General features: G+C 32.5%; 1 protein-coding gene across 1 annotated transcript in view; it reads left to right on the top strand.

The window, feature by feature from the left end:
• Positions 1-7334: 7334 nt before the first annotated feature.
• LOC119834760 (TNF receptor-associated factor 4) overlaps positions 7335-27325 on the top strand; it is a 55032-nt gene continuing 35041 nt past the window's right edge. The window contains exons 1-2 of the mRNA XM_038359230.1: positions 7335-7720; positions 15313-15364. Coding sequence (XP_038215158.1) covers positions 7686-7720; positions 15313-15364 — 87 coding nt within the window. The 5' untranslated portion in view covers positions 7335-7685. The remainder of the gene's footprint in view (positions 7721-15312; positions 15365-27325) is intronic.

Genomic DNA, 27325 nt, shown 5'->3' with positions numbered 1-27325 from the left:
TACATCCATCACAACATTCTAATATGATTTATATTCTACAGCCAACTTTAAAACAGGACTGTAATTCGTTTTCAGATAAATTATATTAAAAATTATCGTACAGAGACTTTTATTTAAGTTAAACTATGTGTTTAAAGTTCAAACAAGGCTGCTCGTTCATTACATTTACTAAAAAAGATATTATCTTAAATAATTAAGTGGACTCAAAGTGTTGCGCTTCGCTAGCCACGTGGTATGCGGCAGAGTGAACGAAATACAATTGACTTTTATGGTAATACGTGTAGAGTACCTTTCATATAATATCATATCGCGTTAGGTTGGCAGCAATGACTTTCATTACAGTGTCGCCACCATAACTATCACAGTATATTAACACCTATTTTTTTTTCTTCCATTAAGGCAATAAGTTTCAACTATTTGCCAGTGTCAAGTTTATAAATAACACCTACTGACTGTAAATAAAAATCTATAACATAAACAGATATAAAGTTCATCTGCAAGGGGTTTCACTATCTGTTATACTACTACATATATATATTATCTACTATCGATTCTACCTAAATCTCTTATTTCTCAGCAGTGCTTTCTCCCTTCAGCAATTTTAAACTAAGGCATAGTGAAGATGATTATTCTTTGTGTAATAGGCTTTGTCTGAGATGAATTCTACGGATAAATTAAATATATGTAAAGAAATCAATGGGACACTATTAGCGAAGTGAAATTAAAAGACAATATGAAAAGCATGGGAATGTTTGCACAAGAAATGTGGCAGCACGATCAAATGGAAAATGTTGTGTTCTCTGATGAAAGTACAAGTAGCAGAAATAAATTATCATGGAAAACACAAGACTTCATTTCATCAGGTCAACCTTCCAAATTAATAAATTTCCAATGGGCACCAGAACGAATAGACAACAAAATGGGCAAGTGCGAGTCGGTACGTGACATTATGGTTCCGAACAAATATGTCTCTATTTATCTTTAAAATATTGAACTGTCTGGTGACTGACGAATGGACAGACAGACAGACAGCGAGGTCTTAGTAATAGGGTAAATCCTTTGTTTACGAAACCTTAAGAAATAATGAAATAATTCACTCTTAACAAATTTATGAGAATATTTAATTTTTAGTTTTATGTCATACAATTACTGCTTTATAAATTACTAGCTGTGCCCCGCGGTATCACCCGCGTAAGTCCGTATCCCGTAGGAATATCGGGATAAAAAGTTGCCTATATGTTATTCCAGTTTTCCAGCTGTCTACGTACCAAATTTCATTGCAATCGGTTCAGTAGTTTTTGCGTAAAACAGCAACAAACACACATCCTTACAGACTTTCGCATTTATAATATTAGTAGGATAGGATATAGTAGGAAGAAGGATTAGTAAGACAATATAATATTTATTACATAGCTGTTAAACCAAAGTTTCATTTACACAAGGTCTACGTATGAATGGCTCTGTACTTTGCATTTCGAGGATAAAAGAAAAATATTCACTGTTAAATTTATCATGACACGCTTATAATTTTCCATAATTTGCACTTAACAGCCGCGTATTATCTGACGGTCTTTGTGTGGTAATGAATTCCCACGTTTCTTTGTGTGGAGGATTGTTGAAGGAATTTTCGAAAAGGATCGATTCGAGAAAAGTTGAAGCGTTAAAGATGCGAATTTTGACAGTGTTTTGTGAATGGCTCGAATTACACGAAGGGATGCTTTTATTAAAATTAGACAGACTAATAACGATAAATTCAGAGAGAAATTCATTCAGAGAGGATGTATTTCTGTTGCCGCTATGCAACAAATAATAAATATTCGTTAAGCAACGGTTGGCACGGTCATAAATTGGATGGGTGGGCAATTTTTTTTGCGGTTGCTCATTACCTTACCTCTATCAAAATCTTAATGTTGCGATTACGACTCACACTTGATGGATTTTTTTTGTGCATATTTACCTGAGCGTACAAACACAATTTTTGTTAACTTTCCTTATTATTTGAAATAAGCCAGGAGTCTATCACTAAAATATATCGAGATATCACACGTGAAAGACACGCTCTGCTAGCCTTACGACAAATTGTAGGCTAAATATTAGCACACAGTACTTACATCATGTAATAACAGCATATGCAGATGATATGATTGGACGGACGACAAAACATAGGCTTCATATACTGTAGTTAGCTTTCCCAAGCTACGCAGTTATAATGTCATTATTAAAGTTCAAATGGGAGAAATTATTGCGCACTGGAACGATTTATTAAGGAAAATACACGGTAAACAAAACATTACAATTATTCAACTGATTAGAAAAGCGAACACATATGATTTTTTCGTCTTATATTTTAGTTCCGCCTTTTACTTTGTAATTTTGTATTCACTATTTAAATACACACCAAATGAATGTTTATGAGTGTAAGATTGGTGTACTTATAATGAATACTTAGTGACTACAAATTCGTACTAATGTTCTTCATAAAAATTAAACACATCAAGCCAGACTCCAAAATTGATTACCCAAATGTAATTTTGTTTTGAACCAAGTTTGGCATCCATTCAATTTATTCTGCTCAGTAGGCATTACAATTAAAATGTCCTGTATAATTGTGGATAATTACGGTTATAAATTGTCTAAACGATACCTGGAATCATAGCGGATATCCGGTTATCAAGAGCGGTTCCTTTGCTCGGATGCTCCGTGGATTTTTATCATTTGTACATTTAACCGTCAAATTTGAGATCAGGTTGATTTATTTTAGTAATCACGTTCTCCCGTGAACGTCATTTTTTGAGCAAAGGGTGCGGTCTAGAATATAGGAAGGTTTCTTATCGGCTATTCGGCTATCAGAAAAGTGCTTTTTTTATAATATTTTAATATGCGCCAATGACCTATGTAACATGATGACACAAAAGCGCTTAGCTAAAAGAAGTTTAATTCGACAACAAGGTGAGTTTTCAACTGATTTTTGATGTTTTTATACGATGTGTAGTGTGAGTGGTTCGCCGTACGGAACACAATAGCATGGTACTATTTCTTGACTGTCTTCTATGGGGGTTGTGGTACTTCTTCGCTGCGAGTTGGCCCAATCCGTGCTAAAGCGTGCCCAGCTCTTTAATAATTACTTTTGCCACGTCGTGATAAAAAGAGGACAATATTTTAGTTCTGCAATACCATTAGTTTCGTGTTTAAGGGAATTCAAACAAACATAACATGAGTACTCAGTTAAAATTGCCTGACTATCATTGTCGTTAGTTCATCAGTACCGTTGCTAACTGTGATGAGATTGTGAGAAATAGCACTTTTCTATTGTGTGTTCGCGTGTTTTGAACCGTATGAAAAATGCCTACATTGCACATGTGGAGGTCAAAGACTATGCTAACACGTTATATGGATCGCGATAAGATAGTGAATGAGTCTGTAATAGAAGTAGTGAATAATTTTATGAAAACTTCCCATATTGTGTGGAAGCTTGCATGTTGAACGACATAATATTGTATATGTATATTTGTTTACGGAGTACCGAGTTGTGTACCGAGGGGTCCTGGGTTCGATTCCCCGTGGGGACAATAAAAAAAAATGTCTCGGTTTGGCAGGACACAAAAGGCTGATCACCTACTTGTCCATAAAGAAAATCGATCAGTGAAACAGATGTATATCGTTTGCCCCATACCATTATATTTGTTTATTATATTCTAATTTAGAAATTCTTTCGAATCGGTGAATCGATCCTATTGATTCTTTATTTATTTGAAAGCTGATTTTTTATCTAATTCTTACAATTTGAAGGCAGTTTGGTTTTTAGTTAAAAATAATGATAATAAAGACTCAAACCTACATTACAGTGCTCTCACAAAATCGAACACAACATAACTAGAAATACATAACTCTTTTAGTTCAAATAGTTAGTGCCTAGTATATGTCAAACTATTATTTCGAGGAACGTGGTCGTGCCATAAATAAAATTATTCAGACATTAACCGACACTTGAACCGCAATAAAATTGGTAAGATTTATTTATTAAGACAATAGAATTTTGTACATAAAATTGAGGAAATACTTGATTGCGTTTAGTTCAAACACCGCCATTGTTCCGAGTTTACGAGCGTAAATGGAATGCAAACAGGAATCGAACCCGCGTACCAACGATAACAAACAAAGGACAATCACCCAGTAACGGGCTAGCACGCAGCTAGTGGAAAAAATAAACGTTACAACAGCAAATTTTAGCTTTATCACTTCCTTTGCGGATCTATTGGGAATAACTTACTTATGTTGTTTAATTAAAGCTTAGCTGTTTACATAAGTTATGTTGAAAGTCAAAGAATAATCACACCTCACCCTAATGTTACGAATGTGAAAGTTCGTTTGTTTGGTTGTTTAACCACCCTAATGTTACGAATGTGAAAGTTCGTTTGTTTGGTTGTTTGACCGTCAATCACGCTGCAATTACTGAACGGATTTTGATGAAATTTGGTAAACAGACAGGGTATGAGGCGACTTGGGTGAAAGGATACGTTTATCCCGATTAAATGCTCTCTTGCGGAAAACAGGAAAGGAATCTTGATATCCGGGCGAAGCCGGGACGGGCTTGTAGTGAAGGGATAAAAGTGAAAAGCGCTAAGTAGATTCCTTCGAATATGCTGTGAAGAGAAAGTTTAAAGTTTATTAAACAGAAGATTGGGCGTCATATATATTAAATATAATTTCTTTTATAAAATAATAACGCTAAATGTGTCAAAAAAGAGTTCTATGACGTTGCGAAGTTCATATATAAACGATGTATATAAAACGCAAAAGAACTGACTGATTGATCTATCAACGCACAGCCAAAACTACTGGACTCACCAGGCTGAAATTTGGCATACAGATATATGTAGGCATCCTCAAAGAAATTATTTTAATAAATTCCACTTCCAAGTGGTTAAATTAGAGGATGAAAGTTTGTACCATGAAAAATTTATTTCGACCACGTGAGTGAAGGTGCGAATAAGAGCTAGTATTAATATAAAACTAAAGAGTTTGCTTGTTTGAGCGTACTAACCTCTGTAAATACTGGTTCGAATGAATTCTATTTGATGTGAATATTCCATTTATTGAGGAATCCTACATTATATAATATCGTGTACGAGTAAATAAATACATGGGGCAAAAACGCTTTTAACGAAAAACTAAAATTAATGAAATTTTTTTATCGAATGAATAGCATTACAAGTCGTACAATTTTTGATTTTCCAACTACTTTTTTCTTCAAACTTTTCCTAAACCCACAGGTTGCCTGGAAGACATCGCTTCTTAGCGATAAGGCCGCCTATTTGTACCGCGTTTTATTTATTTTGAATATTTATTGTTTTTATTTTGTTTTTGTGTGTGCAATAAAGTGTTTTATTATTATTATTATTATTACTTATATTATTAAACTGGCTAGATCATTAATAAGATTTTTTTGTTAATTTATTAAAAGAACGAGACAGTCTTTAAAGCACAAGAAGTCATAAGCATTTTTAATCATTTCAACAATATGCAATTGACATTCCTCGATTCTCATTTAAGGGCAGTTTTAATGAATTTTTGCCTATAAATAGTGGGACGAGTTAGACTCGTCGTAAAAATGCAGTGAAGTAAGGACAGGTGGCCTCAAGATTCAGGATTCTGAGTGATTGAACGGTCATTTAGCTGGTGTTATAGGGGATTGTACAGGTTAACAGCCCAACACTAAATACAGTCTGCAATGCGGTTGATTTATTAGAGCTTTAGGTTATTGCAAGTTTAATACAAGAACATTATTATAAGAGTACTGGAGACAACAATGCTTTTTTTATAAGTTTTGTTAGTTATATATGTTTTATGCTCAAACAGAAACGCAAACACGGGGTGGTAAGGTTGTCGTTCATGTTTGTGGCATCGTAGCATTCAAACGGATGGACCGACTTCGATGTGGTTGTTTTCATTTGGAAGGTATCCTTGCTGTTGTATTTAACTGTGATTGGGGAAATTCAAAGATGGCGGTCGCCGAAAAATCTCGGACTAATTAATTAGCCCCTATTATTATTTTATATACATATTATTTACCCCCCTCCCATCACTGCCTCAATAGGTATGGGTATTCAAATGGAAGGGATTGAGTTGCAAAATACTATAAACTAATGCAATGCAATTATTTGCTTAATGTTAAATATTATTTGTTCCTCTTTGTACAATTTTCGTCAAAAAGAACTACGCGATTCTGACCAGCTTATTACATATTTCTCAATGCTAACTGCTAAAACCTACAGTAAGCCCCAGGAATTTAGCATACAATTGTAAGACATACCTATGAATTTAATTTGTATCAAATATAGGCATATGGCGCTATTGTTTTATCCTCCAATTACTTTAACGGAAACAATATACCACTTGGCGACAAGTCGGCAACCACAAAACAAAATGTAACACAATCAATACCTTATGACCACTAATTAAGTCTTATTTTCGAATGAGAAACATTATTAACTTTACGATGGTGTTTTTTATAGTTTGCTTTGCGATAAAACATCTTATTTATATGTAAGTAAAGAATATGCTGTATTATTAAGATATTGGTGAGATACCACATCCTGTGGATGCGTGGCGGAAGTAAGGTTCCTACGTAATAAAAATAACAATAAGTAGAGCCTCTTGCCTGCTCGCTATTGGATAAAAATAACACACACACACACTCATAGTCAATTAAAATAATTTTTAAAGGTATTAATGAAGGTAGATTCTATAGATGCAATCGTTAGAGGTCCATCTAACTATATAAAATTTGTTTAAGATTAATTGAATTTTATCTGACTTACTTTTACTTTATAAAATTACTATATGATTAGCGAAAAAGTAGATAAATAATTCAATAAACATACTCACAAAATTATCTTAAATTCTTGAGTGTGTATATATCTTATAATATTAGATGTGGCCATAAAATTACTTTAATTTAATTACTTAATGAGCTTTTGCGAGAAGCTTTTTACTTTGGCGGCTCTGTAGCGTGAAATAAAATAGTAGTGGCTTTACAGTCGGCCGGTAGTAAAGACTTTTTTAATTAATTTCTAACTGTTTTTTCTTCCTTTTATCAATGAACGCTCAATTCAATAATTTTGTACTCGGAAAAACAATTCAGGAAGACTTCTAGGCAAATTCTACAAAACTTTTATATTTATAGACATATGTTTATGGTTAATCTATTCCCCGAAACGATCAAATAGTAAATATATCATAACGTCACCATGAATGTACAATGCGGGGGTTCAGCTCAGTAGCACCTGTTGTCACATCGAAGTAATTGCTCAAACACTGCCATTGTTTGTTACCTTTCCACAGAACACTCGCGACCGTCGCCCGGCCAACACGCGCTATCGATCAACTGACAATATCTCTGAAATAACTCATCGATTAATTTGAATTTCGAATTTAAATATAACGAATAATTCAATTCGAAGTGTGTCGAATTTCGAATTTCCAATTCGACAGTTTGGTGCGTTCCATTTTGGAATATTTAAATTGGGAAAACAGCGTATTCCAGTTTAGAATTTTCAAATTTCAAATTGGATACGTTGTGCGATCCATTTTGGAATTTTCAAATTAAGGACATATTATAGTGCGTTCCATTTTCGAATTTGGAATTTAGTGTGGTGAAGATAGAATTTTTCGAACAAACTGCAATGACCCCAGTGGGACTTCTGTTTAAAGTGAACAGGTAAGTTAGCGTGCGTGTGTTAAGTGTTTCATTTGTATGCGTTTTGTTAAGTACCTATTTAGGTACAAGTACAATGTGAGGCGAAATGAGATGCGGGCTGTGAACATTTTTTATCTATTGTTGGGTTGAAGGATGCGTATTAATTATTAATGCATCGCTACTAACATTTTCATGTGTGCGTTACTTTTTAACCGCATGGGAATCCGTTTTTTACTTGTTAACGCATGTTTTTGTTACCGTAATATCAATCAATTGGAAATTAGAACTCATGAATATTTAACGTGGTCTCTTATTGCGCCAAAGTCTAGATTATACTCGTACCTAGTCGATATTATTGTGTGTTCTAACTCAAGAAGTGTGAAAAAATTAAACTACGCCGTTGCCGGTCATACAGAGTTTTTAATTTCGTATTATCTAATCGATGTTTTATATAAAGCCCGTAAAATCTGGAGTTAATTAATATGAAGCTAGAGCTTATTATAAAACATATTTAATTGCATTTATTTAGTACCGATTGAATTCAAAATGCGTTGCTTAATTACAATTAGTTTTTTGTTTTACTGATTTATGTTAAGGATAGTTCGATATTTTATAAAGTGTCTTTAAAATATATAATGGACAGTTTGATATCTTTTCTAGATACTCTTATACCCACGGGTAAAGTTATACCTCGTTAAATTATTTAATGTTATATTATAAATAATTAAGTTTGTTGACCGCCGCCACGCCGGAAGTAAGAACGTGCTTGTTAAGTAATCGGCGCTGCCATTGAACTTAAGCAGACTAGCTTAATAAAGTTAAATATTACAATTTTCGGTCGTTAGATATGACCAGGAACGAAGACCCCCTTGTTGTATGGTAGCTAGAACGTTACAGGTGTCTAGTTTAAGTCAGATAATCATTGTAGGTACTATTTATAGATGAAGGTGTTTACAAGTTAAGATTTCTATTAAAATCTGTACAGTAGTTGGCCTTTACATATTTTCGTAATGTATTTAGACCTCAAGGTACTAATTAAGTATGATAAATAATGTTTAAAATAGTTTCATTATACAAATAAATAAATTAAGATGATTATATAGAGAATTTAAATTAATGATTATAGTTTAAACCTGATATCCTGTGTGTGCTTTATCATCATTTGTAAAGTTAGTTCTACATAGGTTTAAAACTCATAAGGGCATGAAGATAGCCCTGTGTGGACGAAGCTTTGTCTCGTAGCTTTTGATTAGGATAATAGGAATTTCGTTTAAAATTAATTCGTTTTGATATGGGCTTTATTAAATATTATCCTTATTTTTTTAATATAATAAAAATACTTATAACTCTTTGATTTTGGTATGTAATAAAGCCGAAATTAAAATTAAATAAGCCTTATATTCCAAATTTCCTTTTTACACGCTTTTTATTAGCTTCACCTGTATGTTTGTTTGTTTGTATGTTTGTTTGTTTGTATGTTTGTTTGTTTGTATGTTTGTTTGTTTGTAACTGACTTCTTTGGGCGCGATTTTGACCCACTTTAAACGGCCAGATTTCGTTCAAACTTTGTAGATTTATTGAGGACCGATGACAATACACTAATTTGATAAAATTATTCCAGTTTTCAATTTGCAAAATATGATTTTTGTTAAAGCGTGTTTTATAGTTTTTTTAAACTATTATATTTTATTATTTTATTTTATGTTAGCATACCTGTACACCTACATATTTCATAAAGAAACATTGATTGCTTCCAAGCATGAGACCATATAAAGGTAATTTTTTATTCTTAAACGGAGAATTAAAATATAATTTCTGTGTAAAAATCACGATTCGAACTAAAACGTGAGAGAGCCCATATTCAATCACACGGTAAAATGTCTTCACGGTCGTAAATTATTAGTCGTAGGGCTGGCAACACTAAGAACTGAGTTCGTATATCGTATATAACTGATGAAGGTTTAATTAGTGATATCCAGCGTATATGTCGCGTACTATATATTATGTATGTATATTTTTAAACCATTTCAATATGATATCGTAAAAGTGACCGTAAGGATAACGCAATTAAATATTAATAATTTATGTTATTCACACCCAAAAAAATATTCTGTACTATCATCAATGACTGTCTTACGTGATTCTGGTTGGATTAAAACATGAGTAATCATCAAATTTATGTAACGTTGTAAAATATATCAGCTGTCTTTTGTTAAGTAATTTTTTTTGTATATTTTTATTTTTTGTTATGTGGCAGCCCTAAACCCTAGATGTAAATACCCGTACACCGTTACTTCCCGGGCAGAGGATCTTCTTGCAAACCAGTTGCATCTAGTTATACCATATCCGATGATCTCGTGTAACCACACTTAGACAGAACATAGGATGAAGTGCCTATGACATGACTGTGGCTAATTAATTATAGGCTTTAGTTATTGGTTTGCTATTATACTTAAAGATAATAATAATATCGTTCCTCCATTAAGTAAATATAACGTGAGGCATTATTAATTTATTCATAAAAATCACTTGCCATAACAGGACACGCCCAATGCGACAGCGATACAAAAAACAAATTACAACAAACTTAACTAACTTAAATACTAGATATATTATATTATGTGGGTAGCATCCTTTATGAAATTTTAACGCAATTTTACACTTATTTCTGTGGAGACAAACCTCCTCCTACCTCCCACCCTGGCAAGTCATCTGTATCAAAACAATTAATTAATTTGTAAGCAGAGTGTTAAGGATTATAATTTTTAAAAGTTATTTTTATCTCATTCTATGTATATGTTCTTAATAACATGTACATTTATTATATGTGTCTGAAATACGGCTTTTTTAGTTCAGTCAATATTCTTGTGTGTTCTGCTAGATGCAAAAACGATTTGTTCACAATGATATTTGTGGAATTGACAGTTATTTTATTTTTATTTTTAATAATATTACTTGCAGTTACTCGTAGTTCACGACAGTGGTACCTTGGTCACATAATAATGAGTCCTTGGTACACGTCAGTATTTTATATATAATATTATTAAGAGAAAACTGTTTTATTTTTGTATGTTTGTAACGTTTTCACGCTAAAACTGCTGGACCAATTTTAAAAGTTCTTTCACCATTGGCTAGCTGCTAGTTTACTGAGTGACATAAGCTACAAATGTGACTCCAGCGAAGCCGGGCAGCGAAGATGAACGAATATTTATGATTTTTGATTTGTGGGATTTGTCTACGCAGAACTTTATAGCGTAGAATGGCATTAGATAATGTTTTTCCAAACAATGTCACAAACATTCGTTCATTGTACTGATGTTTTAAGACAATGGTATGACCCGGATTAGAACAACCGTCGATTAGTTATGTTTCCAATATTCGTACATCACTGTATCAAATACATTGCCAAATACGATTTGCAAGTGTAACAGAATATGAAACTAAAGATGCACTTGAAAGCCGAGACTTACCTAATTCCACTTAACTTGGCTCACAATACACACTGTAATATAATTTTGTACAGATTTTCTTATGAGATAACTTTCATTAAAATCTCTTTTTAACGGACCAAAAGGTAAAGGAGGTTCTCAGTGCGACTTTTTTTAGATAATAAATAAGGAACCTAACGATTGTTATTAACAACAATAAATTATTGTTTGTGTATTAAAAAAAAATTAATATTCTCAAGAGATATAGAAAGCAATGATATGATATTGTTTTTTCAAATAATTCCATTACTACACTGACACAAACATTTTTAACACGTTTATAAATATAGGTATACATATTATATAGTACAGGGTGCGCAGGCGCACTGTTTTGCGGTTTCCCATCGGTTTTTATTACAACTCGAACCGGCGAGAATCCTATTTACCTCTGTATCGTATTATGTTCAGTTGGGGATAAATATTGAATACTTTATAGCTTCAATAAACTGACTGTACTGCAAAACATTTGCGGGAAATATTCAATAAGATACGTATAATATTATATATATTTAGTTTTATCTCCCATTAAGTATATACTGAGAAATTTACTTAACGCCTGTTTGACTAAGCCATTTTATATAAGATAACATAGGTGGTATATTTGACTTCATCCGCTTTAAATAATAGAAATTTATTGTAGACGATTCATACTTAACTTAAACTTAGAGATATCATTATTTTTATCCGAGCTGTGGAACTAGATACTAAATCTTAAGGAAGATTTAATGTGCATTTTAGTTTTTACATAATGTGTATGATTTAGTTTTAGGTTCACTTTGGTTGCCTGATTGAGATAATACGAAGTTGTACATGGATGTTACATATATTTCGTGATGCGTATTTATGATGGTATAAGCTGTGGTTCAGTGGTGAGGACCTCGGACCTAAAATGATAAGTCGGGGATTCGAGACCAGGCGAGCAGGGAAGAAATAATTAGATTTTTCAATTTATCTGCATAAGTGGATGACATCACCACTGCTCATGGTGAAGGAAAAGAGAGAAAACAATTTTCAAGAATCAAATTCGAAGACTTGTGACATCTGTCCACTAGCACTTGGTCAGCGTGGTGGATTATGGCTTGAACTCTACAAGGAGAAATGTGTCCATTGGGAACATGTAGAGGCTGATGATGATGATTATATAAACAGGGAGTTATATAGACAGGTCTACCCTGGGGGTCAAATTGCGATGACGTGTCGAGAGCACAAAATTTCTAGACAAGTGCGTGCCTATAAAAAGTCTTTTTACATAACATATGGCCTAGTAATCGGTTCATCGATCTCTTGCATATTCATTATGATGCAATATAACGATGTAATGAAATTGTCATTTTTACATACACTTTTCACGCAACAAACGGACAATTCCTTGTTTCTTATGCGACATTCCATCAAGCTAATGGGCTGGACATGGAATTGATGAATATTTATGCGTTTTTGAAATGTTTATCTAAATTGTGATGTTACTGCTTGGTGAACGTACTTTTTGTGAATGAACTAGAAGTAGGAATATATCTATCATTTTTAGGATATAAAAACTTTTTTTATGTCATAACGGACAACTGAGCTGGAGGTTCGCCTGATGGTAAGCGATCACCACCGTCCATGAACATTCGTAGAGATAGTGCCTCTGCGAATCTTCATGGACATTCTCGCATACTAATATTATAAATGCGAAAGTTTGTAAGGATGTTTGTGTGTTTGTTTCTTTTTCACGCAAAAACTACTGAACCGATTGCAATGAAATTTGGTACTTTTTATCCAGGTATTCCTATGGTATACAGACTTACGTGGGTATAACCGCGTGGTGCAGCTAGTAAATGATATATGGAACGTATGGCCCTTTATTTTCCTGTGGGTGTGTGTTATTTCCCCGGTACAAGCTGGCCCGTACGTGCCGAAGCAAGCTCGCCCCCTACTGTTATTGGAACTGTTTTATTTTGAAAATGTTGCTATATGTAAAATTATGAATAAATTTAGAAATAAGACCCGTGAATCATTAATTCGTAGATATACATAATGAACCAAATCTTATGGTCTGACCACTACCAAGAAAATTTGATTCAATTTTCAGATACGTTTTCTTTTTAATCTATATATATAAAATTCTCGTGTCACAGTTTTCGTTGCCATACTCCTCCGAAACGGCTTGACCGATTCCTCTGAAATTTGGTAAGCATATTGGGTAGGTCTGAGAATCGGCCAACATCTATTTTTCATACCTCTCAATGATCAGAGTAAGGCAGAACAGCGTTTGCCGGGTGCAGCTAGTTTGAAATAAATTTACAAAATAATGAATATTTTTCAATTTTGCTATTTTGCTTATAAATCAGTGTTCTAATAATTTAACATACTAAAGTTCAGTCCTATATGACCTTAAATGGGCTTTTCTTTCTATTCTATCAAGTTCCAGAGTTTATTTACATAACAGTTCGTCAATATAATGTACCCTGCCAGATCCAGAACTCAACCAGGGCAGGATGTTTGACAGCCTAGGACATGTTATTATATATTATAATACGAATAAATGAATACTCACTCACTATAATTACCGATGGTGCGTGACATTTAACGAATCAATACAAGCGTAACGACACACATTTTTCCGGCGTGTTGCATTCTTGACATTCTTCCGATCGAGTCGCAAATGTGTCACTTGTCATGTGAACTTATTGACATTGCTTTTGTACTGGATTTAGAAGAGTTTTTTATCTTATAGGTAACGAATAACTATAATAAGTTTATACAACAATTTCTGAACTAATTACGGTTACAACTTATAAGGTATAGAATATATAATAATAGAATAGTGACATCCTGCGCTGTTGTCATATTTTATAGTCATTCATGTCTTTAATGAAATAGGTATTCATATCTTGACATCATCTGTAGCAATGAACAGTCATCAATGAGTAATAAGCGCTAACTCAAACATACATATAATCTTTTATGCTTTAAATAATTAGCTAAGAACTAAATAATTATTAAAATCTATTTATATAGAAACTTTAATATATCTAGTGCTTATTAAACCGTATCAAACAGTGCACTATTACACTGCACTGATAAAATCAGGCAAGTGGTATGGAATGAAGCGTGTAACATTTAAGCTTGTAGATAAATCAAGATATATTAGTAAGATGATTATCTGTAAATAAATTTAATACTCCTTTTCGTGCATTTTTTACATACAAATAGCTACCTAGACAGATATGTGCTATTCTACTGCAGTCTACGTATGAGAAGAAATAAATTTATTATCCACTTTGCTTTAAAATACTTACATTCGTTCATTATTTAGGTATCCATAGAATTACGAAGCTAAAATAATTAAAATATATTAGTATTTTTCAAAAGAACATAAATAAAATTCAACATTTGTAAAATATGTTGACCATAACACAATAAAGATCTCAATTTCGAAAATTATTAAACTTGATTAGATTATACTCAAGGTGATTTTCTTATTTCATTAAAGATACATTTCTTAAATTAAGACAATACTATAAATACTACATAGACACATTTGACTGCTATGAAGTTCCGTTTTTCCATATGTACGTAATTAGTGAAGAAAATTGCATTGCTCTGCAGTCTAGAGACGTCGCGTTTTTATAGCTTACAGAGCCGATGTTTTGCTTAATAATCGGTATAATCGGTTCATTCGAGCGGATCGGACGTTGATTTATCGATATCTGGATTAATGGGTCTATGTCTATGAAGTTAACAGGTGTCCAGGCCAATTACTGATTGTAATTAAATCTTTGATGGGATACGTTATTCGCTATATAGTTATATATTATATACTAGATATAATAGTCTCATCCCATATAAAATATGTAGGATTTAATGATTAGAATTCGTTCGATTTACTTATATTTAATTTATTGTGAAAAGAAATTACTTATAAACAAACAGTCAATTTCAGTAAATTTCTTTTTAATGGTGAAAAAAAAAATTAAAAAACGGGCCAGTTTTATATGCTTGAAAACGTTACAAACATACAAAAATACAAGAGTTTCCTATTTATAATGCTAGTGTATATTGTTTATGATAACATTTATTTTCTTTCATATAAAAATGTATCGTATTTTCTTGGAGTAATAATAATATTTATTGTTTCAGTGAGGGCCTTTTCACGAGTCCAGTGAATGCGTCCCCAGTAGACTACGCAAAGGTAAGCAATTCATTTTACATATTTTATTAATTAAATACTCCGATTAAAGTATAAAAAGACATTGACCCTAGGTGGCGTAGCGCGCAGTCGTTGTGGTTGTACCGCCTGTGTGGTCGCTAACCAGAACATTAAAGCGGTACCGACAGCTGCGGATAGATGGCGCTGTTTACAAAACGACTAACCATAGGAATGAATGAGCTTTGTAAAAACATTCGGAACCGTTAATTACACATTAACTTGATGTTTTGTGTTCTGTGTAAACAATGGATTTACGTATGGTAGTAACACGGTTTTTATGTGATGATTGGTGTAATACTCGACTCCCAATTACCATAGTAACTTGATGTTTCTCTTATAACGAATGCTTTGAGTACTATTTTTTAAACATCATCATTTTATAGCATCCAATATTAGTGTGATATGGAGTTGGAAATTAGAAGCCAACTGCAGAGGACATATGATAGCATACATGCACATCTGTGCAAACACCCAAGGCCATTACTAAAAGTAGATAGGTGTTATCTAATAAGCGACAAAAACGAAAGAAATAATTAAATATAACTAAAAAAACATGTTTTGTGTAGAATAGAATCAACTAAATCGTCTCAGTTGCGCTTATACAGAGTACTTATACGTAAGGGAATTAGTCAATCTTGGTGATCCTTGATAAGTGTATAAAGCTGGCCGTTTAAAGTGGGTCAATATTGAGTCTTTAGAGTCAGTTATATACATACAAGTGTCTCAAACCATTCTCAGCTTTTTAGTAATTTTAATTTAACTTAGCTAAATCGCTACATCGAAACATATTCTATTTCCACGTGATGAGCAACCTTCAACATTAACGACCTTCATGGCCGCCAATTATCCGAAACATTGACAATAAAACGATGATACACGCTTTTTGCAACCGAAACGCACGGCCAATCGGTGATTAACCAGCATCGATTATAATATCAATAGTGTTGAAGTGTTTTGGCACGCAACCAGTGTCACTAACCCCAGCGTCCTTGCAATGATAACCAGTTTCGTTCTTGGTTCTCACAATTACCGGTTCCTTCCACGATATTAAACTGCGCTTTGACAGACTGCATAGATTGTTTTGATGATCTAAACTAGATGGCGCTGTGCAAGATTGCGATGGAGTCTTTGTCGTTTGCGTTTCATTAATGCGATCCTTCGAACGTAGGCGAAGGAATAGAAATGAAGAAAGCTTAGATAATCTTGTCATGTATGTATAACTGACTTGTAGAATCTTAAATTTTGTATAGAGTAAATACATGTATAGACATTACTATACTACTGGTTAATCCCTGCATGATTACTATAAGATTTGTAATAGGGAACATATCGACATCTAAGCATACTCTTGTCATAAATATAAATGAAATCTCTCTACAAAATCACAAATTTAAACAGCGAAATATAGAACATATTGATGCAAACTTTCCAAAAGTTGCGTCAACATTACCTTAGCAATAGTTCGAACAAAATCTAAATGCGTACTAAATATGTCGAAATATTGTTTAATAAGAAACATGTTATAAAAAATAAACCAAATAAATTCCACAGAACATTTTTATACTACATATTTAATTTAAACATACAGAGTAAATAGTAATACTTATTAATCATTCATTCTGTAAAAGTTTATACAACTATATATCCGTTATTTGTCTGAACCTAATAAAACCTAGTTAATCTAGCTCAGTGAGGCGTATCGTGAGAAATGACTGGCCTAGGATACAATATTCAATATGGCTGCGGTATCTACTAATAATCGGTATATTTTACTTTGAATCAGATTTAAGAATTACGCGACTGCAGTTCTCTGTACAAATAGATCATGTTATACTTTTAGCCTCTCCATAAAGAAAAATATATAAAAACAATAAATCCTCATGAAAGTAAGAAAACCTCCAATCAAAACGCCCAGTTATTTTAGACTTTATAATTTGTTTTTCTTTGTTTAATCTTACTTTAATAATTTTATGTAAACTTTTTAGAACAATCAACAGCAAACCGTTTTTGGATTAAAGTCCGAGATTAAGTTAATTAGGGAATCCACTGAAAGGATATATGCCTTCTATTATTCTCCTTTTTATTATGTCACGTCACACGAAATACAGTAGTATTTATGTGCAACTAATTCACTTCCATCTTCTGTCGTCTTCTCCGGTGCAAGCTGGCCTAATTCGTGCCGAAGCGTGCACAAATCCCACATCAAGAAAATCTTATTTTATATAATAAAAGCTTGGGATGGCAGAGTAAAAAATTAAAAAAAAAAGACAACGCGTAATTTTTAAACTTTTCTTAAATTTTAAACAGCCAGTTAATTTTTATCAGTTGTCATATCCATTTGTATAGTCCAAATTATAAACCCTCTTTTCTTATCCTTTACGATACTCACCAAGTGCACACAAACAGGAGAAATCAAGTGGCTTGTACAACGCCTTTACCTAATCGATATAAATACAAAATAAACATCAAACAAACCGAATAAACCATCGGGAAGCATATCAGATATGATTACGACGATCAGCAAATAAAATATTATATGAGTGTATTCAATTACACAGAAACGTCAGCGCAAGCATTGCGTGTTGTATTTATTTGAGCACACGACAAATAAGACTTAGATGTTGTTTTATTATTTTATTTATCAATATATATGGTACATCGTTAGTAGATTTTTTTTCAAACGCAAAAATGGCATTTTGGTCAAGAGCTGGTTGTGATATAATTTTCACAAGACATTATTTGGGAAGTATCTAATAATGTAACACAAACCAAAGATATTGTATGATTTTGAAATCATAAAACATCTCCTGTTGTTTGAAACACGATCTGTTTCCTAGGGTTGCTCAGGATTTATTATTATTCAAATAGATATCCGATATTTATTCCATAGAAATTTCAATACCCCTTTGCATTTCGTGAGATTGAACTTGTGAACTCTTTAGCTGTCAACGAAGCGTAAAAATGGTTAAAAATATCAAGTTTCATGTACAATAGAATCTATTCAAGGGTGGACAAAAACATAATCAGTGGCTGTTGCTAGAATTTTCCAAGCGCTTAATGATATTATATGGAAATTAATTCACTTCTTCAAAATTCGATTTAAGATTATTTGTTTAGGTATATAAATTTGTAAGAATACAAATTCTTTATTTATTCAAATTTATACAGAAATTTGTTACCCCTTTGTATGACAATCTTTCGAAAGCATTAACATAAATTTTATGCCTTATCTAGGTAAGTATCTATCTAGATTCAAAATCAGATAAAAACTACCGTACCTGCTTTACCTAAAATTGTAAATAGCTAAGCAAATTTAAATAAAATAAGCGCACGGATTTTGAGTTTTACCATAATCCGAGTCAAGCTACGACGGTCAAACAGACAAACAGAAATGTAGCAATAAAGTAAATAAATAGTTAAGAACCTTCCCTCGTTTTGGTAACGTCGGTTAATACAAAACTCATCGCTTACTCATAAGTCAACCTCACACATTTCGAATGCATTAAATCAAATTTTAATACCGTCATTATAAAGGCCATCAGAGGCATTGAAGACAAATGTCATAGGAGCAATTTATTCAATGTGACTATAACAGATTTGAATCCACTCTGCCTTAGAATCAGATAGTATCTGTGTACCAAATATTTGTATGCTGGCCTCTTACTCACTGTGCTTAAGAATTTATAATATATCGTAGAAATGTGTACTCATTTTCATTTTCGGAATTTAATAGAAATATATAGGATATAATATATAATATTTGAGGGCGATCAAGTTAAAAATTTAAAATCTATTTTTATTTTTATTTATATACAAAATGAGGGATTTATTCCTATTTTAAAAATCGAATGGATTATTAAGTATCTCTCAGTACAGCTTCGTTCAGAAATTGTTTATGAGTTGATATCCACTACGACTTACAATTAGTTCTGATCTTTTCAACCGCTAAATCCACGCTACACACATTTCTAAACAGACGATTGTATTCACAAAAAATTCGAGCACTCCACGCTCTCACAGTGAGTTCATCCACGTTACGTCCAAGATCTTTTGTTAAATGTTTAAATTAAAGATTAATCTCCCATAAGATAGTTCAGTGACCCGCATTCAAAGGACCCAATTTGACCATATTCATAGAACGCAGCTATAATATTAGAGGGTCCCTTTTTGATGTAAAATAGTTGTAAACAATGAGAAACGTGAAAGAACGTCGCTTCAAGGATATTAAAATGAGGGTATATGATAAAAGGATTCCATTTGCTTTTGTTGTTATTAATATGTGATTATAATTATTTTACTGTCCTGTTTATTAGATTTTTCGAGATTTTTTTTGTTGACTTGGTTGTGTTTTGGTTTAGTGGGGAATAAATAAATGTCCAAGCACAAATGCTATGTAAAGAAAATGATCGTCTATAGAATTCATATGTTCTGACTTTAAGTCTCACCTTTTTCGCCTCTTCATTTCTTTAATAGTTTTTTTTTGCCACTGACCTTTGCATTTTAAAGATCAATTTTCGCTAAGGGCTAGTAACTACTAGCTAGTAACTATTTATCTTACCAGAGTTTTTCCCCTCTGTTAATAAAGCCCAGGCTTTCTCAGTGACAATACAGAGTAAGGTTATTGAAAAAGAAAGTTCGTTGCTATTACTCCATAAGAAGCAGCTCTCTTTGTCTTTACACGTTAATTAAATAAATATACAATGTCACAAACGAGCTCAAAAGATACCATTAAGACAATCTTAATATCTTAAACACCGCTATCACGTTTAAGCAACATGCATTATCTAATGTTTTCTCACGAAGGAATTTCTATATATTGTGTGCCTTTGTGGTGCCGATGCTGGTGATGCAATTGTTTTTGTTAAATACCGCTTCAGTAGCTGTTTACATTTTATGAGATTATTTAGTGTGAATACTTTTTTACGATTTGACGTTTATGTTTTTTTTTTAAGTAAAGTGAACTAGGTTGAGGATAGTCATTGTCTGTTAAATGGCGCTATTAAGAATCTTAATATATCTATTATAGTTAAATGATACAGTTTAAAATAATGAGATTCTTCCCAAAACCCTTAGGGCCTTTAGGGCTTATTATATAGTATTGAATATAAATGCACAATCAATAGATAAGTATAATCTAATCTATAATGTGATTAGACATGCGTGCATATTTGAAATATTATATACTTAGGTACCTATATATTACGATAAAGGTTTCGCCAATACCGTAGTTGATAATGATAAATATATTATTCATGATGTAGTGATGTGATGTGTAACTTAATAGAAATAGAGCAATATTTATAGATTTCGTCTCACGAATCCTTACCAAACAGTATACGATATTCACATTACCCAGTTCATGTAGACCTTGCATAATAAATGTTACATAAAAAAGAAACAAAGTCGAAAAAGATACATTCCTGTGTCAGCTTAGTGTACACGATCGACGCGTGTGACTCATGGCGGGTCAAACTCATCGCTTGTGATTTGTGGTATATGGATCGAGCATTATCAAAAAAAATATGTCTTTTTTTTAACCAGCCAACTCAACTCGAGGAAATGAATTCCAAATTTAAAATAAGTCGGAAAATGGCATTTGAGGTTAATTTCAAAATGTGATTTGAATTTGGAACTTTCTTGATGTTCTGTTTTCTGATTGTTCTGTTGGTTTTATGAACAACAAATAATATTGTATTTTCCTAATAACATCAATTCTATATTGTGATAAACTATTCTTATTTCAACGATTTTCTAAACGGGACACGGGTACGTTTTTCAAGTTAAGGTTCTGGGCTGTAACCATGTAATGACAGAGATAACATCTTTCTCTTGATAAATTTATATAACATAACATATATCTAACATGATCAGGGCAATTGATCCATATACCTACTATTTCAACTGAATTTCAAAGCGTGTTAGTGGAAAAGACTTCAACGGTAGATAAAATAATGTAAGAGTCGTAAGAAATATTATAAACATTAAAAATTGTCACGAATATTTCCATTTGAAGATAGATAAGGTTATAGCCACTAAAATAAAAAATAAAAATCAGATACAAATAATTGATAAACGAGATAAGACTTACAATGATATTCGTTACGAGTTAGATTTGAAACGGTTGAAGCTGTGGAAAGGTTGAAGAGAGTAATACCTGGATCACAGGTTACCAAATAGTTACCTAGATATATACTTTTATACAGATAGATACCGGGTAAACGGACAAACAAACAAATAATAATACCTAAGAATCATTTAAAAACATCAACTGTTATCGGTTCACCCCAGCAGCCGAGCCTCGCCTTAATGAATTATTCAGTTGAATTTTGATAGTCTGATTTGTTAGCGCCAAGAGCATCTGTCGCAGTTTTTGACATTCCATGGTATTCTAGAATACAGATTATAATCTATTAATGATACTTTAAATGTAACGTTAATATGTAATGAAGCATTAGGTACTAAGCCATTTCAGTCTGATAAACAAATTTGTCAGTGGTTCCAATCAGCTGGACTTAGTCATGAATCAAAAGTTTTGAATTAAAAACAGGGTAAAATTTAATAAAACTTTATTACATAGTATGAAATGAAGTCGCTTTTCGCCGTCTGTATGTCTGTATGCTTAGATTTCAATTACGCAACAGATTTTGATGGTTTTTTTTAATGATTTGATTTGGGACCGAATTCTCCAGTTATAAATCCCGTAAATTCCACATAATACTAAGATAAATACAGTCCATAGTAACACCAGTGTGGGTGTTTAAATTTAAAATCATGTTATAAAGGTGGTTTTGATTGAGGCAGCTGCGCGCGCAGCCGGCGCAAGGTGGCGACACACGTGGTCAAAACGAGAACAATTTTTGCTTTTTCTGTAATAAATCTTTGTATTGATATGTTCAATCCTACTATCCTATCCTATCCTACTAATATTATAAATGAGTGTTTGTGTGTGTGCCTGTTGCTCTTTCACACAAAAACTACTGAACCGAATACAATGAAATTTGGTCAAGTGGAAAAACATATAGGCAACTTTTTCGTTCGTTTCCGTTGCCATGGGATTTCCGGGATTTAAACTATGCCAGATTTGATCCAAACCGCCACGCCTAAACAAAACGTTTAGGCGGGCAGAATAGACAGACACTTTCGTATTAATTTTTTTTCGTCTACCCTGTCGGTTTCATTTTCCTAAGGGACACCCCATTTCTTATTTATAAAGCACTGGACGCTCGTCCCGGCTCCGCCCGGATATCAAGATTCCTTTTTTATCTCAAGAGAGCTTTTAATCGGGATAGAAAGTATCCTATCACCATCAAGTCACCATCAAGTCAGGTACCTGTCAGTATACTAAATTTCATCAAAATCCATTCAGTAGTTTAAGCGTGATTGATGGATTGCAATATTAGTGTGATTTAAAAGCTATAATAATAAAAATAAAAGAAGGTATCTACAGTTACATTTTAATATGCTTTTATTAGCTTAACCTGTATGTTTGTATGTAACCTACTCCTTCACACCCATTCTAACTTAATAGAAAATTTCTACACTTATCAAGGATATTGACCATACAATTATCAGAGACAACTTCAAAAAACAAAGACCATACAATAATTTCCATGTGTTTATCTCATTAATTATTATCCTGATGAGGACCGCCAGTGAGTGATTATGTTGATTGTTTTTAAAATATATAAAATATTGTTTATTTATTGATTATAAATGTGAGCGTGCATTCCTCTGTGGTTCTTCAGACTTCACAACAACATCTAATTCACGCGAATGAAGTACAAAATGCAATGAACAAACAAACAAATGTATCGGTAAGTTAACTAATTAGTTCCGTCGGATATTCCCACGATATTGAGTGTCTTGTTTATTTCTATCTGCTTAATTTGTAGCGTTAAATCTTAACAAGTTTTTTGTGTTTCTGATTAGCGATTGTTGATCGACTTCGAGAGACGCAATATTCAACAATTTAATTTTAAATGTAATTCCAAGGAAAACAGGTGTACAATAATGTATTTCTTTTTATCATAAGTAATTACTTCTAACAAAACACTCAACCGCACTGTAATTGCATGTCAGCACCATATTAAATATAAGTTAGACCACGTGGGAGGCACCAGCTTTTAAATTAAAAAACACAATCGTAAAAATCGATATTTCACAATACATCGAATTGACAATCTCCTCCTTTTCCAACATCGGTTAAAAGGGGTGGGAATTAAAATATAAAAATAGGTAACTCCTCTCGTAACAAAGCTTCTGAGGTGATGTGAGCGTTTAGCGTTTTGCGCCTTGCGCGTCCTTAGCTACATTTTTGTTTTAAGTATTTTATTCATTTTTTATAGCGTTGTATTACAAAAAATTATTTCTAAGTATACCTATATACCTTCTTAATATATTTGTGGTTTATCTTTTATAAAGTTAACAAAACTATTAAATTGTTTTTTATAAGTGAATTGTTTTAAATTTGTTTAATGTACGCAAATTCATTCAATATCCCCACGAAATAATACAGAAATAACATTTTAAGCCTTATGATATTCTTGTTAAGGAAATTCCCTCACCAATTACCACTCATCCATCATCCATATCACATTTCTATGTCATAACAGGTAATCTACATTCTAGAATTACAAAGGCTTTTGCTAATCAGGCTGTAGGTCGCGGCAAGGTCGTGCAAGAGCATTGTCACAACTCGTCACAACCTGTCGCGGATTAACCGGTATATATCATCTGTAACAAAAAGGTTTTATCATAATATGGCTTTATAACAAGACGATTTTTAAACGGATTATGAGTGAAAGCAATGGGATTTTTTGGCGAATCAGCGAAAGCAGCTTTTTGTGTATCCATGGTAAAAGTTAGTTATTTTTCGATCGTTATTGATCGTTTCGTTTCGTAACATTATAATTATAGTGTCTTTTTTGCTATTTTTATAAGTGGAATAACAAATATAATATAAAAATATATGTAAAAATATATGAAAAGAAATAAAAAATTCATAATCCTTCAAGAGCTAAAATTACGCATGCACACAGCTATATAATCTACGAATCAACGGCCTAGGTGAGCTATGTCGGTACACAGGACCGAACGCACACATGCGTACATATCATCACTCAGAAATAAGAATACGCAATTTACTAAAAAGCTGTTGATTGTCCTAATAAAATTAATCACAATCAAATTATTGTGTTCTTTAAATAATAAATTTATATATCAATGCAACATGATTGCCACTATATTATCGTGGTTTTAAATCGTTAAAAAGAGACTGCACTTTCAACATCCATAAACATACATAGTTTCAAAATCGACAAGAAAGCTATGCATTTACATATAAACTATTACAATAAATAAATGTATATTTGTATAAACTTGTTCCTCAATACACGATTTTGTTTTTCTGAAGCGAGGGGAACGTACGGCCTTGCCGCTGCGAACTTAATCGGTCATTTATACGTTAAAACGGATTTATATAAGGATATGAAAAAGTGGTACGACGTTTTTGACATAGATGCATTAGTTCTGATAACGATGTCATGGCGCATAGCAGCTTTAAGCTCTAAATCAAAAATTAGATGACTTGACGACCTAATTATGGTTTTGTGATTTTTGCGAATTAATTTGTATATTCACACGTTTGTTTGAATATACCGTCTGTGATAAACTGTAGTAGCCCTTCAGGCAACATTGAGATTTACCATAAAAAAGCTCCATTAGAATTTATAGGTGCATTGGTAGTAAATCTAATAATGTATTTTTGCAACGTAGCTAGTGATTGTTTATAAAAATGTTAATGATGTTTTTATGAAACCTGTATATTCTCGTACAATACATAAACGATACTCACAATGAAACGATCCTCTGAAGTAGTATTCGAAATTTCGGAAATAACTCCACATCCGAATTGCCCCCAATGCACTTGAAAGCGAAGTCCCGTATCCTTATAAGCTTTGAGACGAATCAGCAAAGCACATGCGTCTTATGGTTTTTCTTTACAGGCTAGTCAGTGACCACCTTTTGTTTTAATACTTTCCAGTTTGCACCAGGTTCAAATTAAGAGCCTCTCTATTGTAACTGTATTAAACAGACAATAATTTCGTATGAAACATTAAAAAACACGTCAATCATACGACACGACAAACCATATAAAAAATCTAATTAAGTAGCTTCATCTTCTTTGGGAACATCGGTAAGACACAACTATAACCTAGACATGACAGATGACAATTTATTATTAATATATTAGTATCATTTCATTTTAGTGTAAAATTACCAGTTTAACGGTATACACATTGAGGTAAAGATAGATAAATACACGTACAAACTATAAACTTCGAAAACAAATCATTTACCCAAAAGAGTAGTTTACAAACAATAATTGACCATTAAAGGCATCTCTAAATCAGTATTTTACTATGTAAACAATAGGTGCCCTTTCTTTACATTGCATGAATCTGTAAGCGGAACAAATTTAGATGTCGGTTTGAATCCAGGAGTCGTTACAAAAGTTTTATTTGCAGGGAAAGGTGTACAAAAGATGCGAAGGTGTAACGGATATGTGACTAATTTGATTGGTCTCACAGTTATTCTTTTATCGACAATTTGTCTGTTTTTGTCCCAACTATTTGGGCATAAGGTGACATCAGTTCGTCATAAATCGACGTCAAGACTATAGTTCTATCACAGCACACAGAATTATAATTGTAGTTACAATAGTGAGTTAATTTGTGTCGTTCTAAGTTTAATCAGCAAATTGTTATGGTTATAGACATTTGATAATAATTAATTGGGTTATTATAAAAAAGTTATTATATATTCATTAATACTGAACGAAATCACGCATAAAAATGTATATTTTTTTATTCTGAAATGATGAATTCATGTCATATGAAAGCAATTTAAAAAGAAATATCATATAAAAAAATTTAAATAACCTAGTAGGTTACCAAATGATTATAAAATTAAATATATGTTACATAATAAATTATTGAAAAAAGAAGTATTATATTAAAAAGTAATTAAAAATATACAAGAGAGTATAAAAGCGCATTCCAAATCTGGCCCTAAATAGTACTGATAGATACTCAAAGGGCGTTGCCGATGGTCCTTGCATTTTCATTACTCAGAAATAGACCTGAGACCTCCAACAGTTTCGGCAGATAGTACAAAGTGACAATCAAACACTTAACATCACTGATTCAGTAGAACTAGTTACTCAATCAGGACTCCTGATAGGGGCGGCATAAAACAAACAGAAATAAAATACTAGTTAAGCAAAAATAAACTCTATTTGTATGCATACTTTAAAGTAGAAATGGTTTGAATTAAAGAAAAAATGCTGCAGGAAGGAAAACAAGACTCTCTTATCAGTGCGATAGAGTTTGAAATCAATTAATATTGTCGCACAGGAATTAAGGTGTCACGCTGTGTCTTACAGGTTAAATAAACCACCTGCGTAGACAACAAGTACGTAACTTTCCAGCATCCTTATTGCCTTCGAATAAAGTAGAAAATTGCTTGTCACTACGATCAAATGGATGAGCGGTTAAAACTGTTGACAAGACAAAACATACGAAAGTGCCGGCATAAATACTGCGGCAAAAAGATATTGTAAATCATGCCTACGATTTCTTGTGAATTCTTTTAGGCGGTTATAAAAAAGCTAGCAAAACCGTCACCTTGAATAATTCAAAGATTACATTCTGCCATATTTAAGTAAAAGTATTTAACATTTAGGTTTTTAACTAGATACGGATATTGGGATTATTTTAAAACATATTAATAAATATAGAATATCTATGTTTTGGTGTATAGATTGGTGTAGGAGCGCAAAATCTAACACAAAAACAACGATAACACGATATAATATACCTAGTCTTGCCATAAATATTGTAATAAAGAAAAAAGAAAATTGTTAACTGCAAATAACATTTATTA

Source organism: Zerene cesonia, chromosome 20 (assembly GCF_012273895.1).
Source record: "Zerene cesonia ecotype Mississippi chromosome 20, Zerene_cesonia_1.1, whole genome shotgun sequence".
Classification (NCBI taxonomy): Eukaryota; Metazoa; Arthropoda; class Insecta; order Lepidoptera; family Pieridae; genus Zerene; species Zerene cesonia.
Note: the sequence above shows the minus strand (reverse complement) of the source record. Positions and strands in the feature narration are given on the sequence as shown.